This window comes from Schistosoma haematobium, chromosome 6 (genome assembly GCF_000699445.3).
Source record: "Schistosoma haematobium chromosome 6, whole genome shotgun sequence".
Taxonomy (NCBI): Eukaryota; Metazoa; Platyhelminthes; class Trematoda; order Strigeidida; family Schistosomatidae; genus Schistosoma; species Schistosoma haematobium.
The window spans coordinates 13,774,645-13,789,896 of record NC_067201.1 but is presented as its reverse complement, the minus strand read 5'-3'; the positions used below and the strand labels follow the sequence as shown (position 1 = coordinate 13,789,896).

Here is a 15,252-nt window from a genome sequence, read left to right as displayed (position 1 = left end):
AACTGATTTCAAATAAACCACCATTGAAACCTGGAAGCACTGGACGGTCGTTTCATCCTAGTATGTGTTCGTGCGTGAGACTGAAGATCCTGGGTTAAATTTCTGGTGCCAGGATCCTGGATGCTCACTAATGGAGAGTCCCATTTCGGGATAAAACATCTGTATAATCCTCTCAGATTTTCATTGAGGGTGTAGCTAAGATCAGTTTGTGGTTTAGACTGAAAGTTCTACAATTTCCACAAAACCCTATACTTAGAATGTTTTAAGTTAGGAAAAAATTAATCAACTCACTACATACAAACCTTAATAACTCGGCACAGTTCACGTATCGACATTGAGTTACAGTCTATAGTGTGTTTGTATGTGAGAGATTATGACGTAACCTGCCTGCTCAAACCGAAGAAGGATTTTGAAGCACACAAATTATAGACCTCTGATAAGTTAGCTAAAAGAATAGATGAAGCACAAAGGAATTCGAACTGACATTTTTGGCCAGTAAACTTCAGTATTCCTAGTGTTACGTATTTGATCTTATCAAATATGATACATCTAGTACTTGAACACTTGATAGTAACATTCTAAATCCCGCTAATTCCTTAGGTTCTCCAGTTCTTGAACTTCAAGCTGAAGATAAAGGTCCGGAAGTATGAAAAGAAGCTTTACCTCCAAGGTTAGTTTGCGCACAGGAAACAGGGGTATATTTATACGTCAATGGGTGACTTTGATATTCTATGGGTTTTCGGGTTTTTCAATACTTTCAGTTAGTTACTAGTACCTCGATAAAGCGGCTCGGAACGCACGTTTCACCCCATTTGGTGCTCGTCAGCTGGATGTGCCCATCATATACCAGTGTTCACACTGGGACGTGAATGAAGGTGTAGTTTTGTTAAGAGATGAAGTATATTCATTAGCTGAATACAGACCAAAATTATTAATTGTACATAAAAGAAGTTACGTAACAATATAGACTTTTCAAATGAAACGAAATATAATCAAAAAGACATGAAAAACTTAATAAACTAAACAAGTGTAATAAAAAACGTTAAGAGAATGAAGAGTGGGGGAAAGTAATAATAATGGAAAACAGTATGAAACGTAAAAAGCATTCGTTGATTAACTAACTAACCCCGGTTAAAATACTTTGATGATTATCAGTTGTTATTAAACGTTCATTGATACGTTTTATTGTTGTCCGTAAACGTTCTGGAAATTCAGATGAATTTGATATCTAACAGAGGAAATGAAAAAAAGAAACATTTAATATTTTCAATTTGGTAGTAGTAAAATCGAATGATTTTCAACAACGAAAATGAGAACAAGGTTAGCAAGTGGAATAAAAAATATGTACCTACTTGATTAATTAGACTGTGATCCTGAAGATAAAAAAACTGATTCAGTTTAATTTGTAATGGGTTTGGACCACACGGTTTCGATATGTTTAAGTGAAATTTGAACAGTCTTGGTTGGTATACGTGGATTCTGAGCAAGTTCTTTAAATATAGTCATCATGATACAAATCCATACATAACAGATGTAATGTGGCTAGTAACGGAGTCCAAAAAATGAGTTTCGTCCTATTTGGAACTTTTCAGGTTGTTGTAACTGCTAACTAGAACCAATCAAATTTCAGTCGAAATATCAAAAACATGATAATTCAAACCAATACAAACTAAAGTTCGTACCAATTCCACAAGTGCGTTGCTGGCTATCTCAACTTAGTATCTAAGTGGAAAGCGCGTACGACGTTTGAAATGAAAGGTACTGAGGTGCAGGTACATCGAGCTGACGAGTCACAAATGGGGCGAAACGGATGTCTTGGGTTCCATCTCGAATCACATTACTTCCGTTCTATATAAACATAATTCAATGTTTTTCAGTTTTTGGTGGTTCTCTCAGATGACATCAACAAGTGATGAAAATTGACATCGAATAGTATTAAACCAGAGTTTCAGTTAAAAAATACAATTGAAAAAACGAGAGAGTGATAACTAGTGCTAACTTCTTCAAAAACAGGGTAAATTACTCAATAGGATTTTACTCAGATCACTTGGCCGTACGTGATAAGACATGGAAATCAGTAAACTTCTATCCTCATCATCTAATCACAACGTGAATTAATTTAATGATAAATTAGGCTACTCTTACTATCAAACATCAGATTTATAGTCTAATGGTTAACAATATAAATCTGACTATTATAATATTACATTTTCTTTTATTTATAGATACTCAAGTTGAGTAACAACTATAATGGACGAGGTTATCCACAATGTTTTCAATGTTCAATGAGTGTGTGTTGTATCCAGTGGTTTCAGTATAATTCTCTTTATATTTATGATTTTCGTCCATCATGTTAAAAGGCGCTACATAGGCTTGTCCATGGTAGACAGTGGCGGATAGCTTTCAAACGCTTGAAATAAATTCTTAATGGAGCATATCTCCAATAAATGAAAGGAAAAATTACTGAAAGTGTTAGATACAACAGACTTATTGAACATTGAAAACAATGTACATATAATTTCAACCAAAACAATTACAGTAAAATAACAACTTCAAATAATCAATAATTTATAACTTATTTAAACACACAAACATCGGTACAGGGAGGCACGAAATATATATGCGTCACACAAATCATTTGGTTTGTGTGAGGGCTGGAATACTGCCCGCGTGCCCAAACCAAAGCACGTGGTTTTCTTAAGGGAACACTTCCCAAGCTTTTGACCTAGGGGTATAATCCATAAGGCAGTGGGGCGACGTTGAGAGATACAGCCCCATGGTAGCCAGCAGTCAACAATAGGTTCCCAAACCATTTGTTCCCTCAGGATCCTGGAGTCCATGTGCACCATTGGTTTGGAATCAGTTTTCAAACTCTGTTAGATGTATCTTCGATATCCACCAACCGGGTTAAGGTACCGGACATTCGCTTTTCGTTCTCTCAACTTCGTGAACAACACCCCCGCCACGAGAAAGAAGTGGGCAGAGCATTCCTGGCAGTAGCAGTATACGTATGGCCATGTGAGAGCATTTTAAGAGGAACAGCTGACTCTTTCCAGCCTCGGCCGTACCAGGGCACAGATATTGAAGAAAAGAGGAACACAGCAATTAATAAATGATCACTTATACACAATGAAAAGAGAAGAATGATGTCGAATTCACACACTTACTTGAATAGGACCAAATAGATTAAGAATCTAGAAATGGGAATTAATTTTATAAAAAAGCAATCCATAAAATGCATTTTATAGAAACATAAAATTTCTATAAATATACACAATTTATATGATTATATTATATACTTAATAAAATCATAATTTATCAAGATTTGTTTTCACTAAAATTAAACTCTATTAAGTCGTTAAATATTGAATAAACTGTATATCATTCAATTGGTAAACCCAGTGTTGTTCAATATTGAACTGTATCACAAACCCTAAATATATGAACTACTGATTTTACGATTGTTTTCAGAAATAAAAACATCTTCCTTGTACAAACACTAAGTAATCAGTATAACTTTGTGTATTATCGTCATCTTACTAATCGATTTATAAGTTCGGGGTAACTTGACTTTAAATTGATCTTTACAATTAAGGATTATTTGATACTATCTGACATTCAGGCAACAGTAGACAGAGAAAGACTCAAACATAAGGTCCAATCATGGAAATCTCATTCCATGAACAATTTAACCAAAGTTTCATATACTTTGATCTTAGCATCTGTTCAGCATAACCGTAACCCATGCAATATTGTTCATTTGAATAGATGGTGGTTAACTATGTATACAACACATACTTCCAGTCAATGAAAGTTTACGATCTCATTAGCTGGATGTATGTTCCTTAATTATATAAAGAGTGCTGGAGACATACATACGTACTTACCTACTTACTAACGTCTGTTACCCCTCGTCGACGAACATAGGCCACCCACCAGGTCTCTCTATCCAACCCTGTCCTGGGCAATTGTTTCCAGTTGCTATTCATCCTTTTCATGTCTGCTTCCAATTCTCGATGTGTGTGTTCTTCGGCCTTCCACTTTTTCGTCATTTCTTTGCCAATCTCCGTCTTTACGTCGGCATCAGATCCCCCTTGTGCATCGATGGTGCTTCCCATGTATGTAATAGATTCCACATCCTCCAGAGCTTCTCCATTGAGTTGGTGTTCTCCGTGTTGTATTTGAGGACCTTGCTTTTTCCCTTGTGTATGTTGAGGCTTACTGATGTAGAGATTGCTGCTAAACTAGTTGCCTTCATCTGCATATGTTTATATGTATCGCATAGAACCAGGACATCTGCGAAGTCCAAATCGTCTACTTGGCTCTGAGCTATCCATTGTGGTCCGTGCTTTCCCTCAGATGTCGAGGTCTTCCCAAATCCAGTCGACCTACAGAAGAAAGAGAAATGGTGAGAGTAGGCAGCCTTGTTTGACTCCGGTCTTGGAATGCATCTGTCAGCCGGCCACCATGCACCACCTTGCATTGTAGTCCATCAGATGAATTCTTGATGATGTTGACGATCTTCTTAGCGACTCCATAGTATAGAATAACTTTACATAATGTCCTCCTATCCACACTGTCAAACGTCTTCTCATTGTCAATGAATTTGATGTAAGGTGACGAGGTCCACTCAACTGATTGTTAAACAATGATGCGTAGGGTCACGATTTGGTTCGTGCACAACCGATCCTTACGGAATCCAGCCTGCTGGTCTCGAAGTTGCGCATCTACTGCGTCTTTCATCCAACTCAGCAACACTCTGTTGAAAACGTTTCCTGGTACTGATAGTAGTGTGATTCCTCTGTAGTTTCCACATTTACTCAGATCTCCTTTCTTTGCTATCGTAATGAAGTGTCCTTCTTTACAGTCCGTTGGCACTTGTTCTTCTTCCCAAATCTCCCTGAATAGAGCGTGAATCACGTTTCCAATTACCTCTATGTCTGACTTCAGAGATTCAGTTGGTATATTGTCAGGTCCTTCTGCTTTCTCACTCTTGATTTGTCTGATGGCCATCCTGGCTTCTTCTGTCGTTTGTGGAGTGACATCTATATGAAGATCTGTGTGTTGCTTCGATGTCCAGTGTTTTCAGCGAAGCTGGTCTATTCTCGAGTTCCTCGAAGTATTTTACCCATCTGTTCCTTTGTTCTTGAATCTCGGTGATTGGTTTGCCTTCCTTGTCCTTGATTTACTTGGTTCACTATATTTACCTGTTAGTTTCTTCGTTGTGTCATATAGTCAGTCAGTCAGTTACATCGTAGGACCATGAACATACATGCATCGATCCAAGTTGCCATATTTCGTTAGCACAACAAGACGAACACGGAATTCACAGAAGTAGTTGATTCAATGGTGGTAATGTATTTTCCTCTCTTGAAGAGTTTTTCGCTCTTCCACGTATTTCAGTTAAATTATATTAGTACCCCAAACTGAATTCCTGATAAAATGCCCTAATCGCTGTTTAGACAGCAGAATGTCATAACATTTGAGACACTAAACAGAAAGGAGACAAATACTGAAAAATATAAAGTTATTATTAGTATGGGGATTGCGGAGACTGCTGAACTTCAGTGGGATTGTAAACCAATCGAAGTTAAACAACCATTGGAAACCTGGAACCATATTGGACAGCTATTTCATTCTATCATGGGACTTCTCAACGGTACACCTACACGACGTAAACACTTCAATAATCATGTGCTCACAAGGGAATAGCTTCGAGGGCAAATTTACAGAGTTCTAGGGGAAACCGTGACTAGTGGAGTTTAACCGTATCGGATTTGAGGAAGGTGATCAGTGAAGATAATGGATGATGACTACGCATAACTCACGTTTGAATGGAATTAAACTTGTCTACCATAGGCGCTTGATTTGGTTGTTTATAGGTTAAACGCTCGCTCATGAGACCGAAGATGCTAAGTCTGGTCTCCGGTAGCAGATTCGTGAATGCGCACTGCTGAGAAGTACCATGCTAAGATGAACCATCTGTCTAATCCATCCAGGTTTTGAATAGTTACCTAACTTAAATTGGTTCGGGATCTCAATATAAAATTATTAATTACTGATTTGCAACCAATGTCATGTTTGTTTAGCTCTTTAGCGCTAATCCATTTTTTTCGATCAAACTGAAATACAACTACCATTTTCAGTGACTTCAAGTCATGTGTATTATATCTTTTATCCTCAGTTGTTTGAAGGTGATCAATGAGAAACCTTGTTATTAGGTTTTGTGCCGAGTGCATACGATCTTGAGGGAATTCGTGATTCCCACCTGATTCAATAAGCACTAGGGATTGCCCTCTTACAATCATTCAGTGTCAATACCTCATATCTACAGGAGGTTGATAACGACTCGAATCCCTCAGTCGTATTGAGCATCAGCTAGCGCAATAGCTTTGGTTCGAAAAACTGTCCCAAGTTGCTGCCAACCATTCAGTGAGTAAAAAAATATTTTTTTATTGTTAAATAATCGCTTTCCACTTACAGAGTACAAATAATAATCAAATACTTGACATAGACAATGCATTACTTCACCAGCAATCGGCTTTAAAAGTCTCATCATTTGCAAGTAACGACCTATTACAGAATAAAACAAGAAATAAAGACAAATTAATAGGTATTCAATAATTAAACATGAAAAGTTGGGTTGGGTTCAAGTGATAAGGCGATATCGCTTGAGTGCTTTCTATCTCTCTCTCTCTCTCCCCTGTCACGTGACATTTGAATTCAATATGTTGACCGTTTGGTGAAAACCAGTTATAGACCAGAAAAAACTTTACCACTAATATGCAATACAGAGTAGTAAGCAGTATCAAAGTGAGATGCATTTTACAATATAAAAGAGTCTCTTATATAATGTAGCCGGATAAGTCTGTTTTCAATTCCTGACCAATCACATGTCATTCTGGACACATACGTATACCTTATTAGTATTATGTAGGGACGCATTATACATATTGTATGCTATAAAAAGTGTATGAAGCAGAAATATTATGGGACTGAAAAAAGGTAGTTGGTGCTGTTTTGCTTCATAGTTCAACAACTATCTACTTAATTCCAACTACATCCAACCTCATGTTTATAATATTTGTCGGAAAGTTTTGTTCAAACACTGAAAAGTCTAATGGTTTTTTTAGGTGGTGTGGCTGAAAGCAGACATTAACAACCCACATTGGACCTAACATTTACGCTATTTAGCACTAGTTAGTAAAGTGTATCTGTAATTTCGAGGAATTTAATATTATTCCATAGAGTTGAATCCATGTTACATAGTGTCATATATAAAGGAGCTAACTCCAAGTTATTTAGTCTACAACTGATCCGCTGTACGATTAAATATCAAAACTAACTGACTACAAAAATAGTGAAAAATTCCATGCTTACACTTAGTCTTCATTGAATTCTATCAATCTGAGTGTGAAATGTAGTTACTAATTCAAAGTGATTTTCCCTGATTTAAGGCGACTGCAAACAAACGAAAGGAATGATGGAATTTGTCGCATTCGTGCTGGCCACCACCTGAATATATATATATATATATATATATATATATATATATATATGGAGAGAGAGAGAGAGAGAGAAAAAGATATCTAAGTTATACTACCACCGAAAACCTGGATAAACTGGACGGGCGGGGTTCTAGTGAGAAGCCCTGACCAATTAAGCTTAACCATGTCGTGTGTGAGGCAGGTGTTCACAGAAAACAATCGAAGATAGTCACTCGATATCTTGGATCGACTACACTTAAACATTAACATCGTTGGACACCACCTCACCGGCCTAGAGGTAAAGGGGTTGGCGAGCGAGACCGAAGGCCCTGGTTTCATCTCCTGGAAGTAGGGTCGTGAGTATGTATTACTAAGGAGTCCCATAATTAAAAAAATGGACATTCAGTACTTCCAGGTTTTTAATATTGGTCAAAATTAGATCGGTTCAGGATTTTAATGAAGTTCAATTATCTCCTATGCTTACAAAAAGAAAATCATTTACGATAGTGAGTAGTAAACAGTAAACTAAAATCAAATAACTGTAATACGATAAGAGAAATATCACGTCATATTATTCAGACTGAAATCATGAGTCAGTCGAATCCCGCGGGGTGCGGGATCGTGGAAGCGCACTGCTGAGGAGTTCCATACTAGGACGAAACGGCCATCCAGTGCTTCCAGGTTTTCCATGGTGGTCTAGCTTCAACTGACTCATGATTTCAATCTATGAAAATAATAATTGTATAAGGTAATAAATTCCAAGTATATTAAGAACGATATACATTTGGAAGAGGTCAATAGTGAGAGAGGATTAAGTTCAAGGTCAAGGGGGAAAATATGAACTTTACGTCATCAATTCGATCCGTAGAGTAGATGGGACGACCTTATGTTTATCAAAGGGTGTGAATGTACTTTAGTTGAACGTAATCATTGTACCTTTTCTTTATTCAGTAGTAACTTGATAAATTCCATTCAAAAAAAAGAAAAGAAATTCTTCCTTATTTTAAACAAGTATATATAACATTCCTGTTTAGTACAATAACAACGTATGATAGTGTTGTTATTAGTATTGCTATATCTATCATAATGAATTATTTTCGAGAAATGGTAATATTTTATTGCATGATTCTGCCTAAATTCTTTAATTTTGTTATTACTAATTAACCGAAATTTATGGATCTAGAAGTTAGATGATTTGAAATAACTGTGTTATTGATTCTATATGCAAAGATTAATGATACCTATATTGAATCGCACAAGCAAAACGGAGCGGAGTTCGAATTTGTAATAAGCTAACCACTGAACTACCATTCAAAACCTGTAAGCCGAAGAAATAGATGAGAATGAGATGTATATGGATTGTTTTAAAGAAAAAGAATGTATGTTGTGGCCTCAATGGCTGAGTGGTAGCAAGACAAACTGTAACGAGGATTTGAGCTTCACTACTGGAAGCACCACTTATCTTAAGATTGTAGGAATACCTTGCTGACAAGTTTGAACTAGCGCAAAACCTAGATGCGTAGTTTCTTGTCAATTGACTCAAACGACCTAACAAAGAATGTATTTATCTGTTCCAATATAATTGATTTCGGTCTATGTTATCTTATCCGTTCCAAAATACGAATTTTGTTCACCCCATAAATAAAATTATATAGGGTGCTTCTGTAGTTCACAAACTAATAATTTACTGGCTTGATTGATTACTGGTATGTGTTTGGATAGACACTCTTAAGGCATTCTCCTTAAACTCTCAATACTAATTAACCCAATATAACAAGCTGTGGTAAATAGTAGCTTCCCATGTGAAACGAATGATCTTAAACACCAGTGTTTAAACTAATTCACAACAGCATTGTCATGAATGAATATCTGTACCTTTGAAACTCTACCTATAGCCTAGAAGTTATGAACTTTATTAAACCTGATGTACACAATCAATCGACTGATCAGTGACCAATGTCAGTTTCCTCTTGTCCTTCAGTTTTAATCGAATTTTATCAATTAAGTTGAAATTTAGTCACTAATCTAAGTGACTCGACACGGCGTGCAACATGTTTTGATGTTAAGTATTTTGAGGTCTGAACAGATCAGTAGTATCATCCTATATTCCAAAACAGTGACTCCGATTCAAAGCTCATAGACAACATCAATTCCTTCAAGATCTAAGGTATCTTACTGATGACGCCCAACTCGCACAAAATCAAGGTTCAGGATTTCCAGATAACTATCCTCAACCACTAAACATACCAAAGTAAAAAAGCAGTACCACAATTTAACTTAATTACTGACCTGAAGAACTTCACATAGTACGACCAATCCTGATATGCCAGGATAAACCAAACAGAACCAATACTATTTCAAGTTCAAATAGTAAAAAGGATGTTTGTTTAAGTAGGCTATTACGAGTAAGTGAATTATTTACCTAGGAAAGGTCACCACTTCCTACAAGCACCATGCCAATCAGGTAACCCACAAATATACATGAGCTGTAAAAATTACTGGTTGGTTATTAATAACAGAGCTTCCTTAACAGTTTGACCTTTTTGCACGACAAGATCAGTTAATCAAGCATCAGAGACGTAGAAGTGACTGGACCGGCTCATGGACTACAATAAATCCATTCAAGGCTTATGAAAACGAGTAAATGGTCCATTTTGACAGCGGTGTGCACGAAAAAGGAAAATAATCCAATCAAACTACCAGCTAATTGAGAACCCAAGTGTCAGTCTATAGTAATAATAGTAATGATAGTAATAATAATTATTATTATTATCACCATGTTCACATTAGCGACTAATTTCGAGTGGTAATTCCAAGATGCCTAGTAAGAAATCATGACCGATGGAGTTCACTCATGTCGGGACGAAAGCACTCACCTACCAATGACATTGGATGATGGTCGCACAACATAGAGAATTAATTGAACTTAAAAATGTAAACCAGCGGATGGCAACTTAGCAGTCTAAAGGTTAAACGTTGTGAATGGACAATACCAGACAGTTATGTACTGGAGCGAAACAGTTTCAAATATATGGTATAAATAAAATCAGTTCATGATGTTAATTAAGAAATTGATTGGTTGTGAAACATTCTCAATGATCACTATCATCAACCAATCAATCAGTAATACTTTTAAGTGTATACCAGATGATACAGTTATAAATTAATCCTAACCCCATAATAATGCACAAAATTTAATGAATATTAGTGAATCTTTTTAAATATCAGCTTAATCGTAAGATAAAATGAGAACTCTACCATACTGATCATATGAGTCAAATATACTTTGAATAAAGGCAGTTTTGTTTTATTTTCATGGTCATTAATACAACCCTTATATAAAGACGTATAAATTTTATATTATAAAAAAAAGAATACTTCAATTCCTCAGTTATGTGGATCCTAGAATGCAACAGGCCAAATCGATAATTAATTTACAAGAAGTATTTTTTTCAGCTTATTGTCACTAAAATAGTCTTTTCTGGATAGTCAGTCAGTCAGTAACAACGTAGAACTTCGTACGTACGTACATCAGTTCGAGTTGCCACACCACATTAGCACAGAGATACAGTTGTCGATTCAAATCCCGTAGTGGTAGAGGTAATAAGAGTATAAGCAGTAATCGGGAAGATTAGGGTTTGGAGATGTTATTTAAAGAGTATAATCCAGTGAAATAAATTTTGAAAGAGGAAAAAAGGGACATGAAGAATTCAGAAGATCAGAATTTGGGAGAACACAAAGAGTGGATGCACCTGCGCCATTGCAAACGATTTTGAGCCATGTAATTCAGGGTCTCTAACCATCGGTTGCTATCATCTCGCGGTCCCCAACCAGGTAGTCTACACCTACCAACACGACTCAGTCCACTTGTCAGTGACTTCATGGACTTGTGCCATGTTTTGGTCTGGCCGCCCCTAGCTTTCTTCCAACCTACTCCTATACCACTGAACATAGCACGTCGAGGCAGTCGGTCGTTGGGCATACGTAACACGTGTCCCAGCCATCTCAACTGATGAAGTTTCACTACTTCATCAATTTATTTGCCATCCTTACCTAGTACCCGTTTCCTAACAACTGCATTACTTACTCGATGGTCCCACGATATACGAGCAATGTTTCGAAGACACCTATGATCAAATACTAGTAGCCTACGGATATCCTCTACTCTTACCGGCCATGTTTCACTGCCATAAAGTAGGACGGAACGAACTGCTGCGCAGTAAACCCGTCCTTTGGTTGATAGACGGATATCTCGCCTACTCCATAAATGACGCAAGTTGGCAAAAGCTAGTCGAGCCTTCTGTATCCGTGCTGAGATTTCGTCACACACCAGACAACAAGGGCTGATGAGACTTCCAAGATAAGCGAAGCGGTCGACACACTCAACTACTTCACTCCCTATCACTAGTTCGGGTGTCGATGTAACGCAATCCTGAAGCAACATTTTGCATTTCGAAGGAGAGAATCGCATCCCGAACATGCTTTCATTGTTGCTTAGAGTGGTCAGAAGACTCTGCATTTTGTCAGCGTCTTCACCAAATAAAACTATGTCATCTGCATATTCTAAGTCAACAAGTGAACCTCCCGGTAGAAGTTCAACCCCTGGAAATTTAGATGAGGAGATTGTTATCTCTAAAAGCACGTCAACGATAAAGTTAAACAAGAATGGAGAGAGTAGACAACCCTGACGAACATCACTTACTTGAGGTAATCAATTATGATGACAGTTCGCCATAAGCTCTCACTCGACCAGTTGTGTTCGAGTAGAGAGCCTTTATAAGGTTAATGTACTTCTTTGGTACTCCTTTCAGTGACAAACACTGCCATAGAACCTCACGATCAGCAGAGTCGAATGCCGCCTTAAGTTCGAGAAATACTACCATTGTGGGGCGTCTGAATGTAACACTAAAAGTAGTAGTACGAAATAGCCTTTTAAATCGCATACCATTCTACATAATAGCTAGAATAGAATAAGGCTAATACTGGAACCAAAGACGCGAATTTCTGTTTAATTGTGACTTGTCAGTTGAATGTACCCGCATCTCAATGTTGACTTTCATATTCGCACTGGAATGGAGTAACTTTCACCTCACATTTCAACCCGTTACCCACAGAGCTACTGGTTTCAGGTAGCTAATAGGTTTTTGAACGAGAATGTTTATATTGCTGTAAGACAATCTGTATATGGTGTGCATATGCTAACAAAGACTGGTAAATATTCAATTCTGAGTATCAACAATGCAGACTAATTCAAACATTGACTAGTAACGATATAAATGAAAAACATGCTACTCCAGTCTTCGTGCTAAATAAACTTGGTTCCTTGATACGATTGTCTCAGTTATTTTATCGATATGATCATGACAGGTTTGTTTTTTCAAGATAGTTACCCACAAAATCCTATTCACTCTGGCAAAATAACCATAAGAATTCTTTAACATAAGGTGTAGTGTACCTTCATGGGATCAAGTAAACGCTAGTCGATATACTTAGATTTAAAATGACCATTTAAAGACCAACGTGTTCTAAAAATAGCTTAATTATTATGAGCATCTTACTTACTACACAGAGATGTTTTAGACTTTAATACGGAAAAATATGGTTTCGAATTTCAAGAAAAGTAAGCCTCAGTGCTGTCATTTCGGTTGACTTCATCGTGAAGGAACAGTGCTTCTTGTGGGATTTAGTAAGAATCCATAGTTTGTGGTGATATTGACGATCTGAAAGCGTAACTGTAGAACCTATGGGACAAGTTAGTCATTAATAGCCATTTTCTGAGTGGTTTCTAACTTAATAGCTCTGTACTTTTCAGACCTTACCACCGAAACCGGAAATCCTTGAAGGAAGTTATATTTCAACATTTCATAGAGCAATTCTATTCTAACTTCCTTTCACTTGTGAAGAATTGAGATCGCTGAATATGCTGGTTATCCATAGGAAACCCTATACTATTACCACAGCCCAGGTGAAACGTCAGTACAATTTTGCATTTGTACCATAAATTTACTGCTTCAGGTTTTATAACCCACCAACCTAACCTACAAAATGTGGTATAATTTCATGCAAAATGTGTTTCAGCTAAATACAGCATCATCAGGTCATCACAATAGGGAAACCCAAACGCCACGTCAGAAAGATAGCTTCTGTTGAGAACCAGAGTGACCAATTTCACGAAGTGAAAAATAAGCTTTTTCTCCAACGATCGTCCTGAAGATACGGAATCCATACCAGATGAGGAATTTTGTCACTTACGTTTTAGATGTAGGTAATTTGTGGTTCGGAGAGAATTTTAATAGCGAATAGGTGAACCGATAGACTGACAGAAAAAACATAATTAACACGGAGTGTGGTAAGGATGTGAGTCGGATTAAGATTAACACGACGAGGTGAATACAACAAGAGTGAGAAGTAATGTGGTATCAACTATAGAAAGAAATACCAGATCTTGGAATATGGTTTCAAAAGGCAAACTGGGAAAGCATGTATGAAGAAATATTAAAATTAAAGATAGTGAGTGAGATAAAGACTGTGAACGATTTTGTGCTGTGTCATCTAAAATCTCCAGTCACTCATCGCAGTTATTACGTGAAACCCAATATGGTAGTCTAGATCGATGAACATGACTCAGACCAATATTCGATGAATACATAGATTGACGTCGCATTTTGGTCTGTCCATTCTAGCTATATTCCAACCTAATTCTGGATATATATGCGTCGCTCATCGAAGTAGGTGGTTGTTAGGTATACTTCTTCATCTGTATCTTGCTTTATTCTCTGCAACATGTCCTAATGAAACCTCATGTATCAATGTTTTCTTTTGTTGTATATAAATAACTGTATCGAAAGGTATTTTGTCAAATAATGTTGTTCGATAGGTTTAATCTCCTTGAGGCTCCAAATAAGAGGAACATTTTAGTGTATATTTGAATCAAAAATGATGTACTTATTTCAGAAATAAGTAGTTTGTAAGAAATAAGAAAATGTACAATGCAGATTTAATCGCACAACTCAGTAAATTACGATAAAACAAGTGATTTTTCACTATGCAATGAGAGTAAAAATGTCATAAACTAAATATGGCGTTCAGTCGTCAATTAAAAATGTTAGGAAAAGTTAAAAAATTGAAGTGTTGAGTGCTTTTCAAAGAATGTCCCTTTCTAACTGATGTATCGTTTTAACCATGAGAGTAAATAGCTAGAAATAATCATATTCAATGAGAAAAGATAAATATGAATGTACTTACCGATCAAACGAAGAACTTCTAATGTAGTTGTTGATAAAAGTGGCCCACTATGATCATTTGAAAACGATGTATCATTAGACTGAAAAGTAAATTATTGATTATTAAATATTTCTATTAAGGCGTTAAAAACACAATTTGATTGAAGAAGTATTTCTTTTCAGTTAAATCCTCATCTCAAAGCTCTACAGTTATATATATATGTAAGCTTTACAGTTAAGGATAAATGAAATCAGTATCAAACAAATGATGGTTGATCAATTTAACAAAGTTCTCCCTAAAATAGTAATCAGTGAGCAGCTCAATAGATGTGAAATGTGTAACCGATCTAACTATACGATTACATAATCAGTTAGGCAAAAAATATCGTTGCGTTAGAGTAAAAATCAAGTTTGGAATTGAATAGTCGAGTAGATATGTTTAGTATTACTTGTAAAATAAGAAATTTGTAATTAATACAGTTGATGCAAAGAATAGTAGGTGACCAATCAGCCTATTAGGGCAGGTAGATCACTTTAAATAA

General features: G+C 36.5%; 1 protein-coding gene across 2 annotated transcripts in view; it reads right to left on the bottom strand.

Annotated features, from left to right (window-relative positions):
- The window catches only part of BUB3_5 (mitotic spindle checkpoint protein Bub3), a 73,772-nt gene that overhangs the window by 7,696 nt on the left and 50,824 nt on the right, over positions 1–15,252 (bottom strand). Inside the window, exons 15-18 of one of the 2 annotated variants that reach the window (XM_051216899.1) lie at positions 14,733–14,811; positions 6,482–6,573; positions 3,168–3,194; positions 1,127–1,228 (exon numbers count right to left, since the gene is read on the bottom strand). In XM_051216899.1, the coding sequence (XP_051065530.1) occupies positions 1,127–1,228; positions 3,168–3,194; positions 6,482–6,573; positions 14,733–14,811 (300 nt within the window). Of the gene's footprint in view, positions 1–1,126; positions 1,229–3,167; positions 3,195–6,481; positions 6,574–11,738; positions 14,812–15,252 lie in introns of those variants that run through there. The other variant, XM_051216900.1, reaches the window with a different exon arrangement.